We start from the raw sequence: 21129 nt of genomic DNA on the forward strand, positions 1-21129 counted from the left end.
TGGGACATAGGGTGATCCCTCATCCCGTTACTGTCTTAGAATAAAGTGAATGTTTTAAGCCAGGTCTGTGTAAATGAATACTCAGGGCTCGGCCCATTGTGTGGGGCTTCCTGCCGTGTTGTGTTGTTGTGGAACCCGTTTGATACCATGCGGGTTTCCTCTGCCCTCCGGCCGGTCTCCCCTCACCCCTTCCTCACTGAGGTGCCATTGTTGTGTAACATAAAAGCAAGAACCCGCTCAGACTGAGTCTTTGTCCCCAACCTGGGCTGGGGGGAGGGTGGGAATGACAGGACGGATAGAGAACAGACACAGGAAGCTCAGAGCCTGAGTGAAATCAAAGTCGCTGACTGCTGGCCTTCAAAGGACGCCCCTTAGAGCACATTGGAAATGTTAGAAAATGCATTTGTACACTAGATTGATTATTAAACACAATGTATACACCACAAGTGCGCTGTGTCCTATAGTAGTCAGAACTTCTGATGCAAGTTAGAGTGATGAAAGCTGGTATTTGATTGGTCGCATTACAGCACCAATGCTATTAATGTGGAGAGATCTATTTCACGGTCTGAACCAATATTTGCAAAAATGCAGCCTATCCAGTCACTAGGAACCAGTGACATCACTGAGAGTGCAGCCTATCCAGTCACTAGGGACCAGTGACATCACTGAGAGTGCAGCCTATCCAGTCACTAGGAACCAGTGACATCACTGAGAGTGCAGCCTATCCAGTCACTAGGGACCAGTGACATCACTGAGAGTGCAGCCTATCCAGTCACTAGGGACCAGTGACATCACTGAGAGTGCAGCCTATCCAGTCACTAGGAACCAGTGACATCACTGAGAGTGCAGCCTATCCAGTCACTAGGGACCAGTGACATCACTGAGAGTGCAGCCTATCCAGTCACTAGGGACCAGTGACATCACTGAGAGTGCAGCCTATCCAGTCACTAGGGACCAGTGACATCACTGAGAGTGCAGCCTATCCAGTCACTAGGAACCAGTGACATCACTGAGAGTGCAGCCTATCCAGTCACTAGGGACCAGTGACATCACTGAGAGTGCAGCCTATCCAGTCACTAGGGACCAGTGACATCACTGAGAGTGCAGCCTATCCAGTCACTAGGGACCAGTGACATCACTGAGAGTGCAGCCTATCCAGTCACTAGGGACCAGTGACATCACTGAGAGTGCAGCCTATCCAGTCACTAGGGACCAGTGACATCACTGAGAGTGCGGCCTATCCAGTCACTAGGGACCAGTGACATCACTGAGAGTGCAGCCTATCCAGTCACTAGGGACCAGTGACATCACTGAGAGTGCAGCCTATCCAGTCACTAGGGACCAGTGACATCACTGAGAGTGCAGCCTATCCAGTCACTAGGGACCAGTGACATCACTGAGAGTGCAGCCTATCCAGTCACTAGGGACCAGTGACATCACTGAGAGTGCAGCCTATCCAGTCACTAGGAACCAGTGACATCACTGAGAGTGCAGCCTATCCAGTCACTAGGAACCAGTGACATCACTGAGAGTGCAGCCTATCCAGTCACTAGGAACCAGTGACATCACTGAGAGTGCAGCCTATCCAGTCACTAGGGACCAGTGACATCACTGAGAGTGCAGCCTATCCAGTCACTAGGGACCAGTGACATCACTGAGAGTGCAGCCTATCCAGTCACTAGGGACCAGTGACATCACTGAGAGTGCAGCCTATCCAGTCACTAGGGACCAGTGACATCACTGAGAGTGCAGCCTATCCAGTCACTAGGGACCAGTGACATCACTGAGAGTGCAGCCTATCCAGTCACTAGGAACCAGTGACATCACTGAGAATGCAGCCTATCCAGTCACTAGGAACCAGTGACATCACTGAGAGTGCAGCCTATCCAGTCACTAGGAACCAGTGACATCACTGAGAGTGCAGCCTATCCAGTCACTAGGAACCAGTGACATCACTGAGAGTGCAGCCTATCCAGTCACTAGGGACCAGTGACATCACTGAGAGTGCAGCCTATCCAGTCACTAGGGACCAGTGACATCACTGAGAGTGCAGCCTATCCAGTCACTAGGAACCAGTGACATCACTGAGAGTGCAGCCTATCCAGTCACTAGGAACCAGTGACATCACTGAGAGTGCAGCCTATCCAGTCACTAGGAACCAGTGACATCACTGAGAGTGCAGCCTATCCAGTCACTAGGAACCAGTGACATCACTGAAAGTGCAGCCTATCCAGTCACTAGGAACCAGTGACATCACTGAGAGTGCAGCCTATCCAGTCACTAGGAACCAGTGACATCACTGAGAGTGCAGCCTATCCAGTCACTAGGAACCAGTGACATCACTGAGAGTGCAGCCTATCCAGTCACTAGGAACCAGTGACATCACTGAGAGTGCAGCCTATCCAGTCACTAGGAGCCAGTGACATCACTGAGAGTGCAGCCTATCCAGTCACTAGGAGCCAGTGACATCACTGAGAGTGCAGCCTATCCAGTCACTAGGAGCCAGTGACATCACTGAGAGTGCAGCCTATCCAGTCACTAGGAACCAGTGACATCACTGAGAGTGCAGCCTATCCAGTCACTAGGAACCAGTCACATCACTGAGAGTGCAGCCTATCCAGTCACTAGGAACCAGTGACATCACCGAGACTGCAGCCTATCCAGTCACTAGGGACCAGTGACATCACTGAGAGTGCAGCCTATCCAGTCACTAGGAACCAGTGACATCACTGCAAATTCAGCCTATGAATACACTAGGAACATGTAATATCACCGTCCCACTGATGTCACTATTTTCCTGCTGAATATATATATATATATATAATAACAAGTGTAATTGCCTCCCTCACACCAGGCAGGGTCTCGTGCCTCTCTCAAGCTGCCCCTCTGTCCACGGTCCCAGCATTAGGTCTACAGGAACACATTTCTGTGAGAAAAATAATCCTTTCCTGTCCTTTGCAGGATGTTTAGCGCATATCCTGAGTCAGAATCCCTCAGACGGCACAAGACACCAATCTGTGTCACAAGTCACGGGTTTCGGGCCTGTGTGATCTCTACCAGCACATTGTGCAATCTTGTCTGCATCTGGGGAGATGAGGATACATCTCCGAGAGATTATATCATTTATATGTGATTGGATCCATATCATCACACGCTGATTAGTCGCTTTCCAGTGGAGAAACGATGGTTCCTCCATATTTGCTTCCTAAGCTTGATGTTTACCTCACCTGTTTGCACACACAGCATCAACAGGGGGTTGTGAAATCCCGTTTTTGTCCTGCAAATAGCACGCATCATCTATACGTAAGAATGAACCCAGTTGTGAGGTTTATGATTAACAAAATCAAAATGTAAAAACTGCAGACGGAAGTCCTCTCATTTCTCAAATATGTGAGTCTGGACGTCTCCATGAAGTAATAGATTATATTCACTGCATGTCTGCTTCCGACAGCCACCGCTGTAGTCTAATGTGAGCCATATGGCGCAAGCTACGTTAGATCTCATCTACAGTATAGGTTATACGCTGGTAATACTTATCAATATATTTAGCAATATGTCTCCACAGTTGACATGAAGTAGGATTATCGCTGCAAAATTATCTTATCGAGAGCATTTATGATCAAAAAAAAAAATGTTGCAAGAGCAACTGAGACGTATTTGTTCTAAAATACTATTATTAAATCTTATTTCTACATTAGAATTAACTTTGCATGGGTGTGTGAGCTGCTGTTAGAAATATACATCAACATCTATGGAGGGATGATGTTATGACTGGTGTATGAATCGCCAACGTTTTTCCAGGACGCTGTGTACACTGTGAGTAACAGCTACGTGGGGGCAGCCATCTTGTGGTGCCTCTTGGCCACTAGTTCTAATGAACGGATGGGCTGACTATTGGGCCGGCCCACAAAATGTCTGCCCCCAGTGTGTGTTTGCAGGCACCAGTTACCGTTTAGGGTGACGTAGGTAAGATGGCTTTAATCCAAGACGAGGGGGCTCGGGAATATTTCAGACATGAGTCTATTCGTTCCGTCTCAGATGAAAGACTGTAAAATAACTGGTCCTCTGTGATTTATATGTGCGTAGAAAGGAGGGATATAATCGTTTTAACAGCCCGACCAGCCCTTTTCCTTCCTGTCTGTTCACTTTCTGCTTTTTGTAGTGGCACAGTGTTAAACATGAGGAGGATGTAGAAAACATGGCCGTCTCGTGAGCTAGGCCACAAAGAGCAAGCTAGGTGCACAGCAATGTTTTGAAGCGTTTTATTAGTGCTTTATTAACATAGAAACATAGAATTTGATAGCATATAAGAACCGCTTGCCTCAAACCCTATTTTAGTCTTATTTCTATTGAAGGATATCCTTATATCTATCCCAAGCATGTTTAAACTGCTCTACTGTATTAGCCTCTACCACCTCTGATGGGAGCTATTCCACTTATCCACTACCCTTTCTGTGAAGTAGTTTTTCCTCACATTTCCTCTGAACTTACTTCTCCCCAGTGTCAGTACATGTCCTCATGTTCTAATACTTCTCTTCCCCCCCAGTGTCAGTGCATGTCCTCGTGTTCTAATACTTCTCTTCCCCCCAGTGTCAGTACATGTCCTCGTGTTCTAATACTTCTCTCCCCCCCAGTGTCAGTACATGTCCTCATGTTCTAATACTTCTCTTCCCCCCCAGTGTCAGTGCATGTCCTCGTGTTCTAATACTTCTCTTCCCCCCAGTGTCAGTACATGTCCTCGTGTTCTAATACTTCTCTTCCCTCCAGTGTCAGTACATGTCCTCGTGTTCTAATACTTCTCTTCCCCCCAGTGTCAGTACATGTCCTCGTGTTCTAATACTTCTCTCCCCACCAGTGTCAGTACATGTCCTCGTGTTCTAATACTTCTCTTCCCCCCAGTGTCAGTACATGTCCTCGTGTTCTAATACTTCTCTTCCCCCCAGTGTCAGTACATGTCCTCGTGTTCTAATACTTCTCTTCCCCCCAGTGTCAGTACATGTCCTCGTGTTCTAATACTTCTCTTCCCTCCAGTGTCAGTGCATGTCCTCGTGTTCTAATACTTCTCTTCCCCCCAGTGTCAGTGCATGTCCTCGTGTTCTAATACTTCTCTTCCCCCCAGTGTCAGTACATGTCCTTGTGTTCTAATACTTCTCTTCCCTCCAGTGTCAGTACATGTCCTTGTGTTCTAATACTTCTCTTCCCTCCAGTGTCAGTACATGTCCTTGTGTTCTAATACTTCTCTTCCCCCCCAGTGTCAGTACATGTCCTCGTGTTCTAATACTTCTCTTCCCCCCAGTGTCAGTACATGTCCTCGTGTTCTAATACTTCTCTTCCCCCCAGTGTCAGTACATGTCCTCGTGTTCTAATACTTCTCTTCCCCCCAGTGTCAGTACATGTCCTCGTGTTCTAATACTTCTCTTCCCCCCAGTGTCAGTACATGTCCTCGTGTTCTAATACTTCTCTTCCCCCCAGTGTCAGTACATGTCCTCGTGTTCTAATACTTCTCTTCCCCCCAGTGTCAGTACATGTCCTCTTGTTCTAATACTTCTTTTCCCCTCAGTGTCAGTACTTGTCCTCGTGTTCTAATACTTCTCTTCCCCCCAGTGTCAGTACATGTCCTCATGTTCTAACACTTCTCTTCCCCCCAGTGTCAGTACATGTCCTCGTGTTCTAATACTTCTCTTCCCCCCAGTGTCAGTACATGTCCTCCTGTTCTAATACTTCTCTTCCCCCCAGTGTCAGTACATGTCCTCCTGTTCTAATACTTCTCTTCCCCCCAGTGTCAGTACATGTCCTCGTGTTCTAATACTTCTCTTCCCCCCAGTGTCAGTACATGTCCTCGTGTTCTAATACTTCTCTCCCCCCCCAGTGTCAGTACATGTCCTCGTGTTCTAATACTTCTCTTCCCCCCCAGTGTCAGTACATGTCCTCGTGTTCTAATACTTCTCTTCCCCCCCCCAGTGTCACTGCATGTCCTCGTGTTCTAATACTTCTCTTCCCCCCAGTGTCAGTACATGTCCTCGTGTTCTAATACTTCTCTTCCCCCCAGTGTCAGTACATGTCCTCGTGTTCTAATACTTCTCTTCCCCCCAGTGTCAGTACATGTCCTCGTGTTCTAATACTTCTCTTCCCCCCCAGTGTCAGTACATGTCCTCGTGTTCTAATACTTCTCTTCCCCCCAGTGTCAGTACATGTCCTCGTGTTCTAATACTTCTCTTCCCCCCAGTAACACTGCATGTCCTCGTGTTCTAATACTTCTCTTCCCCCCAGTGTCAGTACATGTCCTCGTGTTCTAATACTTCTCTTCCCCCCAGTGTCAGTACATGTCCTCGTGTTCTAATACTTCTCTTCCCCCCAGTGTCAGTACATGTCCTCGTGTTCTAATACTTCTCTTCCCCCCAGTGTCAGTACATGTCCTCGTGTTCTAATACTTCTCTTCCCCCCAGTGTCAGTACATGTCCTCATGTTCTAATACTTCTCTTCCCCCCCCAGTGTCAGTACATGTCCTCGTGTTCTAATACTTCTCTTCCCCCCAGTGTCAGTACATGTCCTCGTGTTCTAATACTTCTCTTCCACTCAGTGTCAGTGCATGTCCTCGTGTTCTAATACTTCTCTTCCCCCCCAGTGTCAGTACATGTCCTCGTGTTCTAATACTTCTCTTCCCCCCCAGTGTCAGTACATGTCCTCGTGTTCTAATACTTCTCTTCCCCCCCAGTGTCAGTACATGTCCTCGTGTACTAATACTTCTCTTCCCCCCAGTGTCAGTACATGTCCTCGTGTTCTAATACTTCTCTTCCCCCCCAGTGTCAGTACATGTCCTCGTGTTCTAATACTTCTCTTCCTCCCAGTGTCACTGCATGTCCTCGTGTTCTAATACTTCTCTTCCCCCCAGTGTCAGTACATGTCCTCGTATTCTAATACTTCTCTTCCCCCCAGTGTCAGTACATGTCCTCGTGTTCTAATACTTCTCTTCCCCCCAGTGTCAGTACATGTCCTCGTGTTCTAATACTTCTCTTCCCCCCAGTGTCAGTGCATGTCCTCGTGTTCTAATACTTCTCTTCCCCCCAGTGTCAGTACATGTCCTCGTGTTCTAATACTTCTCTTCCCCTCAGTGTCAGTACATGTCCTCGTGGTCTAATACTTCTCTTCCCCCCAGTGTCAGTACATGTCCTCGTGTTCTAATACTTCTCTTACCTCCAGTGTCAGTACATGTCCTTGTGTTCTAATACTTCTCTTCCCCCCAGTGTCAGTACATGTCCTCATGTTCTAATACTTCTCTTCCCCCCCCAGTGTCAGTACATGTCCTCGTGTTCTAATACTTCTCTTCCCCCCAGTGTCAGTACATGTCCTCGTGTTCTAATACTTCTCTTCCACTCAGTGTCAGTGCATGTCCTCGTGTTCTAATACTTCTCTTCCCCCCAGTGTCAGTACATGTCCTCGTGTTCTAATACTTCTCTTCCCCCCCAGTGTCAGTACATGTCCTCGTGTTCTAATACTTCTCTTCCCCCCCAGTGTCAGTACATGTCCTCGTGTTCTAATACTTCTCTTCCCCCCCAGTGTCAGTACATGTCCTCGTGTTCTAATACTTCTCTTCCCCCCAGTGTCAGTACATGTCCTCGTGTTCTAATACTTCTCTTCCCCTCAGTGTCAGTACATGTCCTCGTGTTCTAATACTTCTCTTCCTCCCAGTGTCACTGCATGTCCTCATGTTCTAATACTTCTCTTCCCCCCAGTGTCAGTACATGTCCTCATGTTCTAATACTTCTCTTCCCCCCAGTGTCAGTACATGTCCTCGTGTTCTAATACTTCTCTTCCCCCCAGTGTCAGTACATGTCCTCGTGTTCTCATACTTCTCTTCCCCCCCAGTGTCAGTGCATGTCCTTGTGTTCTAATACTTCTCTTCCCCCCCCCAGTGTCAGTACATGTCCTCATGTTCTAATACTTCTCTTCCCCCCAGTGTCAGTACATGTCCTCATGTTCTAATACTTCTCTTCCCCCAGTGTCAATACATGTCCTCGTGTTCTAATACTTCTCTTCCCCCAGTGTCAGTACATGTCCTCGTGTTCTAATACTTCTCTTCCTCCCAGTGTCAGTACATGTCCTCGTGTTCTAATACTTCTCTTCCCCCCCCAGTGTCAGTACATGTCCTCGTGTTCTAATACTTCTCTTCCCCCCCAGTGTCAGTACATGTCCTCGTGTTCTAATACTTCTCTTCCCCCCAGTGTCAGTACATGTCCTCGTGTTCTAATACTTCTCTTCCTCCCAGTGTCAGTACATGTCCTCGTGTTCTAATACTTCTCTTCCCCCCCCAGTGTCAGTACATGTCCTCGTGTTCTAATACTTCTCTTCCCCCCCAGTGTCAGTACATGTCCTCGTGTTCTAATACTTCTCTTCCCCCCAGTGTCAGTACATGTCCTCGTGTTCTAATACTTCTCTTCCCCCCAGTGTCAGTACATGTCCTCGTGTTCTAATACTTCTCTTCCCCCCAGTGTCAGTACATGTCCTCGTGTTCTAATACTTCTCTTCCTTTGTAGAATGTTTCCCTCCTGCACCTTGTTATAACCCTGGATATATATTAAAGTTTCTATCATGTCCCCCCGTTCCCTTCTCTGCTCCTAACTATACATAATAAGATCTTTTAGTCTTTCTGGGTAAGTTTTGTGCTGTAGGCCATGCACCATTTTAGTTGCCCATCTTTGTACAGTCTGTAATGTATTTATATCCTTCTGGAGATACGGCCTCCAGAACGGAGCACAGTATTCTAGATGAGGCTGCACCAATGACCTATACAGTGGTATTATTACTTCTTTCTGCTACTGATTCCTCTCCCTATACAACCAAGCATCTCCTCATTGCTTTGTTACATCACTTACCTGCCTTATGTCACCTGAGATAGTGACTCCTAGATCCCTTTCCTCCTCAGTAGTTCCCATTATAGTGTCACTAATACTATATGTAGCCTTTTGAGACCCAAGTGCATGATTTTGCATTTTTTGGCATTAATCTGTAGTTGCCACTCTCTTCACCATTCCTCTAGTCTACCGAGATCATCAATCATTTGTTTTACCCCTCCTGGTGTGTCTGCCCTGTTGCATATCTTTGTGTTATCCGCAAAAAGGCATACTTTGCAATGTCATCAATGAAGGTATTAAAAAGCACTGGTCCAAGTACAGATCCCTGGGGTACTCCACTGGTAACCTTGTTGTCAAGGTAGCTGGCTTCTGACTAAACTGGCCCTCGTGTAGGGAATTTAGATTGTAAGCTCCGCTGGAGCGGGGACTGAGGTGCCTGAAAAAAAGAGCCCTGCTTGTACAGCACTACAGAATATGTTGGCGCTATCTATATAAATAACGGCCGAATAATATTGATTACATGGATTTGGCTTTGTCAGTGCACGAATGTCTAACATGCCTAAGACGTCACTGAAATATCCTTCTTTTAAATACATTTATGCCCCATAGAATAACAGGGTACCTTTAAGTTAATTTGACCACTGGGGGCGCTGTTCTGTTGGGGGTCTATGGCTGTTATTTCGTTTACCCCGACTTAGACATTTGTTCAGAAGTTCCCACACGTTTCAGGTTAAACAATGGCTGTGTAGGAGTCCGGTAGGTTCGGTGTGCTGACGGGAGATGTTTCAGGCTGCATTGGAAGATAGTAGACGCCTAACGTTCAGGTAGCGGGATCTGCGACGTTCCTTCCAGCGTTGTCCTAGCAGTAAATGGACATAATCATCATCACCATTTATTTATATAGCGCCACTGATTCCGCAGCGCTGGACATCTGTGTGACGGCATTACAGGTGCTTCCCTGAGCCTGGTCTGCAGTCCGGAGACTGAAAGCCGGTCATCCCTTACAAGGGAACGGCTAACCCATATCACACAAGTTATTTCTATAAATGTCCATGTGCGTTTTCAACCAAGAAAAACACATTCTGCTTCCTGTTAGAACAACAAGTCGTCTCCGTCTCGCTCTTATTTAAAGCGCGGAGATACGGCAGCGACTGAAACTTAGTGTTGTCGGAGACTTTGCCTAGTGGAGTTTAGCGAGTCTCCATTCACCGGTGACGTAATGACGCAAACACGTTATTTTAGCTCAGGGGGGCAGGCCAAAATAATGCAATGCTTCAAATCTGCCCACTTCACTAGGATGTGGGCAGATGCGGGAGAATTGTCAGTTCTCCCGGGAGTGCGGGAGACCTACCCGGAATTCGTGAGTCTCCCAGGCATTCCGGGAGAGTTGGCAAGTATAGTAAATAGAGAGCGTTATTTGTGTTGCTGTTGGATAGGACACATCTCTGCTCTTTAAGTGCTAGTGGGCACCTAGTAACGGCACCACCGAGACCAAATATGGCTCTTCCTTATATCGCAGTCCTCAGTTTCACTATGAGGTGGTATAAAGCTGACTGTGTTTATAGGGTGACGTACAGGTTAGAAAATAAACCCAATATCAGCGTGACTCAGCGCATTGTAATGTGACAGGAAGCCGTGATTAAGTTTACCCTACACATGACTAAGGAAACATGGCAGCCATTTTGTTGGCCGACCATCCCTGAGACACAAAGGCCAGGAGCAAACATAGGACTTCTAGAGCGGGGTTTCCAAAAGTTTGATTTTGAAACAAAAGCAAAAACAAAAACAAACTCGCTGCAATAAACCGGAAGCAGAGATTTGTTGTAGGGAAATTGTTTGTAAATAAGAAGTTTGGTTGAGTCAGAGTGTGAGACATCATCTAATAACAACTGGTGCAGAAGCCGATACTGAGGGGCGTTTTTATTCCCGGTTTATATATACGTACAGCATGGACATGAAATGAATAGAAGTGGTACTGTGCAGTGTATATATGTATAACATGGACATGACATAGAAGTGGTACTGTGCAGTGTATATATGTATAACATGGACATGAAATGAATAGAAGTGGTACTGTGCAGTATATATATATGTATAACATGGACATGACATACATAGAAGTGGTACTGTGCAGTGTATATATGTATAACATGGACATGACATACGTAGAAGTGGTACTGTGCAGTGTATATATGTATAACATGGACATGACATACATAGAAGTGGTACTGTGCAGTGTATATATGTATAACATGGACATGACATAAATAGAAGTGGTACTGTGCAGTGTTCAAATGTACAACATGGACATGACATACATAGAAGTGGTACTGTGCAGTGTATATATGTATAACATGGACATGACATACATAGAAGTGGTACTGTGCAGTGTATATATGTATAACATGGACATGACATACATAGTAGTGGTACTGTGCAGTGTATATATGTATAACATGGACATGACATACATAGAAGTGGTACTGTGCAGTGTATATATGTATAACATGGACATGACATGTGATCACTGATTTACATACATCTGACCATCTAACCACATTACTATTACTATGTCTACATCAGTAATATTAATCTCCTCTCACACACAATTATAATAAATACCATTAAACTCTGTGACTCACCCAGCGCTGACATCAGACTGCAGTGATAACACCACATTTACTGTCTGTATTTTATATGTCACACACACACTGAGCACTCAATACACAACTGTATAAATAATACACTAGAGAGAAAAGTGACGGCAGCCATATTGTTGAGGCCAATGTTCATGAAAACATATGCAGATACTCACTGAAAAGTGTCCTAGGCTGCAGACACTGTGTTATAGATCATGTAATACACCTACTAACTGTGAGGTTCCATGATTAGAGAAAGGGGGGTTTCTGGTTAGGTGGAAACCCCCCTTTAAATGCGCCCCTAAAGTGATTGCACCAGTTCCGAGTGAATCGACAGACCTCACAAAATGGCGTCAATAGTTCTTAGCGATTTGATTGGCCGCATTCCTATTGATTGTAGTGATTTGATTGGACTGCATGCCTGGCCTCTGAGCAATCTCTTTAGATGTCGGGAGGTCTGTGTGACGACCTTTGCCTTGCCTTCCGCCGACTATATTTTAAATAATATTGATTACTAATCTTAATGATCTAAATTTCCAGACCTCCGTTAGTGTGTATATATATATGTATGTCGCTTCTCCTGATCATTTCAGAGTTGCTGAGGCCATTGCAGTTAATAAAAACTCTGTGGCCTTTTGTGTCACAGCACAAATGTTTTGCTGTTTTTGCAAAGTTGCCTTAAATCTGGAAGAGCTTATTAGTCAACGAGTTGTCCGATATTACAACATATGTGTGAAATAACATCTGACTGGTAAACGTCGATGGTGCATTAACTGAATCCGCCCTGTGTATAGTTGTATATTAGAGCATTTCAGTTCCTGGTACTGTGTTCTATGGTTTTGCTCTCTGTGGAAACGAGCAAATCCCTCGAGAGGTGTCTGCTCCTCCTGATATCCTCCCCGTTGTTAGGAGAAGTGCTCTGCGTCTCTGCACTGCGCAATTCCCCAAATCCCAGCTGTAAACCATAACACCTCAGTACCACAACCAAACCTGCTGCCTGACCGTACGTAAACCTGCTGCCACAAACCGGCTTCAACCATCGCCAAGCTGGACTACCTGGGGATGCTCACTAAGGCCAGAGGTGTTTTAAGGGACAACGGATTAATGGTAATTACAGCACCAGGAATGGTGCAAGATTTTTGCCCGCCATTTTATTTGCAGTCAACTACTGACGGCCATTTTGTGGGCTGGACCAATATTCAACCAATCAACTTATTGGGAACTGGGGCGTGAGTAAATGTCAATAGAAACTAGGAAACTGATAGGCTGAATTCTCATCATTCGGGATACAAAATGGCTGCCTCAACGTTCTATAGAGGACTTGAAGTGTAAAAGAGCGGGAGGGGGTCATTGAGATTTGCAAAAGATCCCTTTTGGACTTAATTTGCGTGTGCATGTGTACGTACACAAAGTACGTTTGTTTTGTCCAGGATATCCTGGTGTTAGAAGTGGGATTTTGGATCCTGTGCACCTGTCTGTCCTTTTCTTTACATTGGCTTCCTGTTCACACCTCTATGCAGGCGTTCCTTACACGAAGGCCGATGCAGTGCCCCCTCATTATAAACCTCTGGAGGGAAAAGACCCTCCGTTTGCGCATGAACAAATATGCAGTGCGCAAGTGATTCTCAGGGTCCATGACTTGTATAGAACGAGGAAACAATGAGGCATGAGTTGAGGCTTCAGACTGTGTGAGGCCTGGACTGTGTCTGCATTTTCAGGTCTCATTAGTGTAATCAGCGGGACATAGTACAGGATGTCTGACAGCGTGTAGTTACTGGGGCTTTCAGTGCCAGGCTTTCCTAACAAAACACAGCCCTAATAATAATAATAATAATGTAATTGCTGTCTCTTCCTCTCTGGTCACAGGAACCTGTGTGAGGGGAGTTTGGGACTTTTTTTTTGGAGTGCGTGTGGGGGGAAGGGATTGACACGTATTTATTTTTAATACACGATTGTCTTGGAGGCAGCCATTTTGTGCACTGAGCCATTATTTACAAGAATATAGCCCGTCCGTGAAATAGAAAGCCGGGAGGTCAATGTTTTTACTTTTAAAGCAAATTAATGACAGCCTTCAGAAAACCACGACGCTGTGGCAACGCTCCGAGTAACCGCAGGATATAGCGTCTTTGGAAATGACGTTTTCGATTTTCGGACGTTGCACTCTCGTTAAAACCACAAATACGATTCACAGAATGGACGCCAGCGGAAGTAAGGCCTTGGGTGCTATATTAAATTGATCTCCCAATGGTAGTATTGTTATAATAGTTAATAAAAAACAAAAACGTAGCCCTTGTGGTCACAATTTGCTCAGAACAGTCCTGATTTACTGCCGGCCTGGCCTTCCCATTTTAGGAGCGAGACCTTGGCAGAATATTTGATTAGCCATACAGATATAACTTGGTACATTAGCCTTGGCACCAAATATGGCTCTGCAAAGTAATGTTGGCACCGAATACTAGAAAAAAAAATATTTTTATACTATATTTAGCATTTTGTTCTAAAACGTCTCTTAGGCTCAACAGCCTAACATTTTAAAGGAAATAAAATGGAGGTAGCCCAATGCCTAACCCCAAGGTAGCCCACTATGGGACCGGCCAAGGGCGCTAGATGCCCCCACAGGGTACTGTTGGTTACTGTGTAACCCACAGTAACCAATCAGATGTTTGCTTTCATTTTGTAAACTGTGCATAGAAGTTGCTGTAACCCATGGCAACCAATAAGATTCTCCCAGTCAGAGCTACACCTACACTGTATGGTCTGCAGGGATTGTATAGTCAAATAGAAGGAAATATGCAAAACTCTGCTGGTTCCCTAAACTCCTAAACTTGTTTATTTAACTACTTGTGTAACATAAAGAACAACTCTGGTTTTGCTGGGGACAGTCATTGCTTATTATACTGCAACAGGAAGTGCAAGACTGGACTTCCTCTTTCACCAGGAAACCATGTTTACTCCGCAAGCGTTACCCAACCCTGCATATTGTTCTCCTTGAAAAAAAAAACAAAAAACCACAGTTCTGTATTTCACGCAGTCAGCTGTGTCAGACATTACACACTTCTGGTGAAATTTGCAGATAAGTTCACAAAGGCCGTAGCAAGATGGGAAGAAAAAAAAAAAAGCGTCGCCGTTTATGGACTACAACAAAATGGGGTACTACCACAGGGCAAAGGTGACGTAAGACAGAGCAGCCAATCAGCTTTGATTTGATCAAGTGTTAGTTACACAATGAAAGTAAAGACTGGTTCTATACATCATGGGGGGAAAATTCAATTGCCGATGATGGGGTTGCGAGGAAAAATGGGCAGAGATTTTGCAGAAAATTTCACGGACGTTCTAGAGTCACAGCTAATTGAACCCCCCCCTCCACGGTTTGACTAGTGTCAGTAAACTTGACTAAACTGCTTAAACTTATTAGTTAAAAATATACTGATGTGTAGCCGTATTACACCCTACTGATAACAGTAAACTACGCACAGTGAAGAGTTTAAAGGTGAAAAACTTTCTTGACGAATTTTAAAAGTAACATAGGATACAGTTGGTGATTCACCTTCCTCCCAAAGTACTATAAACACCCACCCCCTGAATTTTGGGCCGGGGCAGGGGAAATTCCAGAGGACATGGTAAAAAGTTCTTGAGTCTTCGGAGATTACTGACAGACTCATCTCAGCAAATTCAGTTTATTAACCATGAAATCTCCTGGGGTTATTTCATGTGTTTGTTTTTTTTTGGGTGGTGGGAAAATCAATATGGTTGGCAAATCTCCCAGCCTCAAATAAGAGAAGTGCGTTAATTCTCTAGGGCTTGTTTACCACATTGGCCGTGTCGAAAACTCGGTAACCTGAGACAAATGAATGATTAGCGCTGGGAAAGTTAGAGCTATAGTACAGGTCCGCCCCCGCTGGTATAAACGTGTCTTTTATAGAATGGTAATTATGTCTGCTATAATGGAAAGAGGACTCGCTATATCAATCACAGGTTATGGGGGCGCAGAGCTAAGGTCAATCTCTAAACAATTTAATATTGTCCCAAAATCAATGTACGTAGATATGACTAGTGTACCCCAAGCCTACTGTGTCCTAATATAAGGATATATCTTGGGCAGCTTAGTGGTTAGCACTTCTGCCTCACAGCGCTGGGGTCATGAGTTCAATTCCCGACCATGGACTTATCTGTGTGGAGTTTGTATGTTCTCCCCGTATTTGCGTGGGTTTCCTCTGGGTGCTCCGGTTTTCTCCCACACTTCAAAAACATACTGGTAGGTTAATTGGCTGCTATCAAAATTGACCCTAGTCTCTCTCTCTGTCTGTGTGTATATTAGGGAATTTAGACTGTAAGCTCCAATGGGGTAGGGACTGATGTGAATGAGTTCTCTGTACAGCGCTGCGGAATCAGTGGCGCTATATAAATAAATGGTGATGATATCTTGTCTAGATGGAGTTTTCTTTAACTCTTATGGTTGATATGGTCCTCAGGGATTGCCAACCTCAATCTCCAAATGAACAGAACTGTGGCTGATGAATATAAAGATAAAATTGAAAAGATCTGTCTGTTCATTTGATTGGTCTGATTGACTGCAGACAACCATATTGCATAGGACTCCAAGCATCCTCTGCAATCTGGATTGTGATTGTGCAGGATGATGCAACCAAATTGGCCAATTGCATTGCACTAACGTGGGGTCATTCCACTGCGGAACAGTTTCCAACTTTGTCATGTCGTGCTGCAAGTGGGTGCGGCCTATTTTTTGGGTGCATACAGAGGGACTGCGTTAAACAAAACGAAAAACCAACAGGCGTACTCTTAACTCTTTCATTTCCCGCATTAATTTGGTGCGGTTATGCCGTCTCTGTAGGGTGTGTGGGTAGGGGAGGAGGGGAGGGGGGGGATAAAGAGTGATAGATAATCATTAAGTCGCACACAATCACACCTCTCCTATCTCCTCTGCAGTGATGTTCAGAAATAGGAAGACTCCTGGCAGAGTTGAGGGTTGTCATGGTTATACATAGAGGACTAGTAGGGATACAGATATATTCCAGGATTTTCTCTTGTGTTGCTGGATAATGCAGCAATTTCATACGGAGATGCAGCACCAGCCAGGATTCCGCAGCACCTCCACCAACGGCCCTGCCCGGGGGGACTCCGCTCCTCGCAGGCTCCAGACCATGAGCTGGAGGGCCAAGCGGCAGATCGAGCGCGCCGCCGCGGGGCCGGTGGGTTAACCAATGGCGGTGATCCCCCAAAGCCTGGCAATAAAATTCACGCAGGATATTCTATTCTCAGAATGCTTAGATAATGAACTGACCTCCCAGCTGCCATTGGGTTCAACTGTTATTTGATCGTTGAGAATGTTAGATGAAATAACAACAAACAGCCGGTGCCAAGGGGCGTTGGGTCTCTTTTAGTTGTACGGGACGGGGGTGCCAGGCTGACGGTGTAAGGTGGGGACATTCGTCACTGACCTCTCTGTCTTTTCCCTATACAGAATAAAGAGAAGGATAAGATGAAGGAACGAGAGAAGGATGCCAAGGATAAGGACACGCGGTACACCAACGGGCACCTGTTCACCACCATCACCGTGTCCGGCACTACTATGTGCTTCGTGTGTAGCAAGAGCATCACCGCCAAGGAGGCGCTTATCTGTCCAAGTAAGTTTGTGAACCCCATTATCTCCCTGTGGTTACCTTTCAGTACGAGCTGGCTCTGCCAGGCGGGCACCACTGCCCTGAATGGGCCATTTTACCTACGTTGTTTCTGGGTGGGCTGTGTTCCGCAGCGCCAGTTTGATTAAACGTGTGTGTGTGTGTGTGTGTGGGTGTTTGGGAAGACAGACTTGGAGATATGTGTGTGTTTAGGACACCGGTGTGTGTGTGAGCTGCGAGGACGTCTGCAGGCTGTGTGGTTGACAATCCAGGATAGAATCTAGAGGCACGTGAGCACGGTGAATGGGCAAAGAATCACCAATTCCCACTATTAAGTCATGTTACCTCCACCTTCCCAGTTTTGTCTTGTATTTTGCTAAGGGGTGATAATAATTGCATTCCAATTATCGCTACAACTTTTTGACAATACAAGGCTAGGTTGAGCGGGCCTCTGTGTTTTTAAACTGTGAGCAAATGTCACTTTGATGTCTGCTTTGCTTGTAATAGATCAGTTTACATGTTCCATCTGGCTGTTGTCACTCGATACAGGTCCACAGCTGTCCATAAAACTAGGACCCCTCCTCCAGTCCAGGCCCCTACTGGGATATGCCCCGCCAGTCTCCTTATGGCTAATGGGGCTTTAGATATATGCCACCTGCGGCTCTTAAGCGGATCTAGCTTTTAGCTGGCGTCTTGCGCTGGGATCTGTAGTTCAACAACAACAGAATTTTTTTGGTGCTCCTTCTACCGCTGCATTAATCTGCCCAACAGGCCGGGACTACGGCTATTGGGTGTCTAGTTTCAAAGAGTACCAGACCAGGAGACGCTGAGATTCATTTGGGTGCCAACGTGGGATTTTGTCAGAACATGCTGTTCCGCGGTATGAGCACATTTCCAAAAATGTGTCTTAATACAACCCACCCCGCCCCCATCATCCCAGAATACATTATTTTTACATATGGCTGTCGGATTAACTGCTGCCGTCTGCAGCTCAGATCTTTTGATGTAACATTTTGCCTGCACACGCAGTATATACAGTACATTTCGCTGATATATACACTCTGTGCTATGCACCGTTTCTGCATTGTCAGGAAGTGGACAATTCTTAATTATGCATAAAATGTTTTGGTGTTTCACTGAAATTAGCTTTGTTTTGCTTGTTTTTTTGATCCTGGGTTTATTCACAATGAATTGATTCTTCATTAGAGTTTTCTAGTACACTTCATCCTAGAAGCTCAACCCCCTGCGTATGATCCATCAGCGATAGATTGCAAGCTCCGTGGGGTAGAAAATAGTTGCAGACCAGAGAGTCTTTGGTTGGACTGGCTGTCTCTGGCTGGGGTACTAAATGGTTAAACAAGTGATTCCCAAACTCCCCAGACAGAGATTAATCAAGTCACACACTATGAACAAGGTCCCCTTCCCCCATCTCTAGATCTTACTCACAGAGCCTCCTCCCCCCCACCCAATCCTCACCATGCTCTAGACTTGTTCTCAATATACCCCCTCACATAGGATCATCTACATTTCTTCTATCTACACCCCACAGTCATCCCAGAACAAACACTGTTTAAATCCTCTAATTAGCCACGACTTCCTTCCATGGACCATTAAGCCAGCGGACCATTAAGCCAGCGTTTGATCTGTTCAACAGTAAAGTCTGGATTTATCAAAGGCAACCAAATACACATTTAATAAACCCATCCCCTTAGTTCTTGCTGAGGTTTAGGGGGCAAACATTGGGTTTGAGTTTCAGCTCTCCTTACTCCGTATGTTTGTCTATCTTGGACAATAAACTAAAGAATGCTATAAGCTTTCATTTGGAACTAAAACTCCACCAGACTTTTTCCATCTCTCTCACCCCAACCTCTTTTATCCGATCTCTGTTTGCGAAACGGACCTCGTTAACATTATGTCGAAAGGGTTTAAGACACCGGTTGATTCTAGAATGCTCTCTTGTAGAGGCTGGTGACAAGAGCTTACACTCTAATGGGATGTAACATGGAACAGCGATGGGTTTGTGGTTAAGCCGTTGTTGAGTTTGTTCAGGGTATTAATGTCCAGCAGGGCTATAGAAACAGAGATATGGGGGCTTCTGACGGCGCTGAGAATCCTGCATGAAGACCCCAACAAGAGCCTCTCCTGCGGTCTTGTATCCTTCCATCGTGTTGTTTCCACCTGCACTCCGAGCAGCTGCGCGGGAAGCGGACTTAATAGGATCCTTGTGTTTTTCCGAGACAACATCTGTGCAAAGAGTCAGCTGCAGTCAAGGGCAAATCCCCCTTCTGTGCAGACACGCCATGCCAAGTCCGTCTCCGCAGGACGTACCACTGGCTCCTTTATATCCCTCTACTGCTGGTCCGCGTGTCGCTTTGTGTTCTGCCCACTTTCTTCATTTGTATACCGATCCTGCTGAGTTTCGAGGGGGCTTCAAACTCTGCTGGTGTCGCTGTGAGGAGGGCAAGCGAGATTCAAAACTCTGTTTTACGTTGGCCAAAGTGTGCCGTTTGCAAACTTCTGCTCCTCCGCCAATGTTGTCATCTTGCTCTCCAAACCCACGTGCCCGTCAGTGTTGCCTGTCAGTGTTTGCGACTGTGTGTATAAACTTGTATACATGTATTTGTGTTAGTCAATCCCGAGCACCATACATCCGTACATGCCTGAATCTGACGGAGATCTGTCAGTTCGACTGGTGTATAGTCAGCTCGTCAGCGAATCGTAGCCAATGTGATGAGGCTATTCGCTGACTCAGAATGAGAGCCAAGCATTAAGCCAGTGCACCAACCTACAGGAGTGTCATTCATAAAGAACATGTATGACTGATATTAAAGTACACGTTCATCAATTCTCTTGTAACTGCAGCTGCTTTGGATGTGAGGATGCGGTTGGAGGGTGTGTGTGGCTGTGGTGAGAGCTCATTTAACATTGCATTTTCTCATGAGATGAGAGAAAGTAATTAATAATATAGTTGTTATTCATTCTCTGAGACCCTAAATGCACTAGTGATAAAGACTTGTTTAAAGCGCATCTGTCACGTGAACACAGTGGAGGAGATCATCTTGTCAACTAAATCAATATTCATGAGCATGCAGCCTATCCAGTCACTAGGAACCAGTGACATCACTGAGAGTGCAGCCTATCCAGTCACTAGGGACCAGTGACATCACTGAGAGTGCGGCCTATCCAGTCACTAGGAGCCAGAGACATCACTGAGAGTGCAGCCTATCCAGTCACTAGGAACCAGTGACATCACTGAGAGTGCAGCCTATCCAGTCACTAAGAGCCAGTGACATCACTGAGAGTGCAGCCTATCCAGTCACTAGGGACCAGTGACATCACTGAGAGTGCAGCCTATCCAGTCACTAGGGACCAGTGACATCACTGAGAGTGCAGCCTATCCAGTCACTAGGGACCAGTGACATCACTGAGAGTGCAGCCTATCCAGTCACTAGGAACCAGTGACATCACTGAGAGTGCAGCCTATCCAGTCACTAGGAGCCAGTGACATCACTGAGAGTGCAGCCTACCCAGTCACTAGGAACCAGTGACATCATTGAGAGTGCAGCCTATCCAGTCACTAGATGCCAGTGACATCACTGAGAGTGCAGCCTATCCAGTCACTAGGAGCCAGTGACATCACAGAGAGTGCAGCCTATCCAGTCACTAGGAGCCAGTGACATCACTGAGAGTGCAGCCTATCCAGTCACTAGGAACCAGTGACATCACTGAGAGTGCAGCCTATCCAGTCACTAGATGCCAGTGACATCATTGAGAGTGCAGCCTATCCAGTCACTAGATGCCAGTGACATCACTGAGAGTGCAGCCTATCCAGTCACTAGGAGCCAGTGACATCACAGAGAGTGCAGCCTATCCAGTCACTAGGAGCCAGTGACATCACTGAGAGTGCAGCCTATCCAGTCACTAGGAACCAGTGACATCACTGAGAGTGCAGCCTATCCAGTCACTAGGAACCAGTGACATCACTGAGAGTGCAGCCTA

The 21129-nt window shown here is 45.9% G+C and overlaps 1 protein-coding gene across 8 annotated transcripts in view; it reads left to right on the forward strand.

The window, feature by feature from the left end:
- Nucleotides 1-21129, forward strand: part of ARHGEF2 (Rho/Rac guanine nucleotide exchange factor 2) — a 111114-nt gene that overhangs the window by 72395 nt on the left and 17590 nt on the right. For 6 of the 8 annotated variants that reach the window (XM_075193570.1, XM_075193573.1, XM_075193572.1 and 3 more), the window contains one exon: nucleotides 16974-17136. In XM_075193570.1, coding sequence (XP_075049671.1) covers nucleotides 16974-17136 — 163 coding nt within the window. Of the gene's footprint in view, nucleotides 1-16442; nucleotides 16702-16973; nucleotides 17137-21129 lie in introns of those variants that run through there. The other 2 variants (XM_075193575.1, XM_075193576.1) reach the window with 2 other exon arrangements.

Source organism: Mixophyes fleayi, chromosome 12 (genome assembly GCF_038048845.1).
Source record: "Mixophyes fleayi isolate aMixFle1 chromosome 12, aMixFle1.hap1, whole genome shotgun sequence".
NCBI lineage: Eukaryota > Metazoa > Chordata > Amphibia > Anura > Limnodynastidae > Mixophyes > Mixophyes fleayi.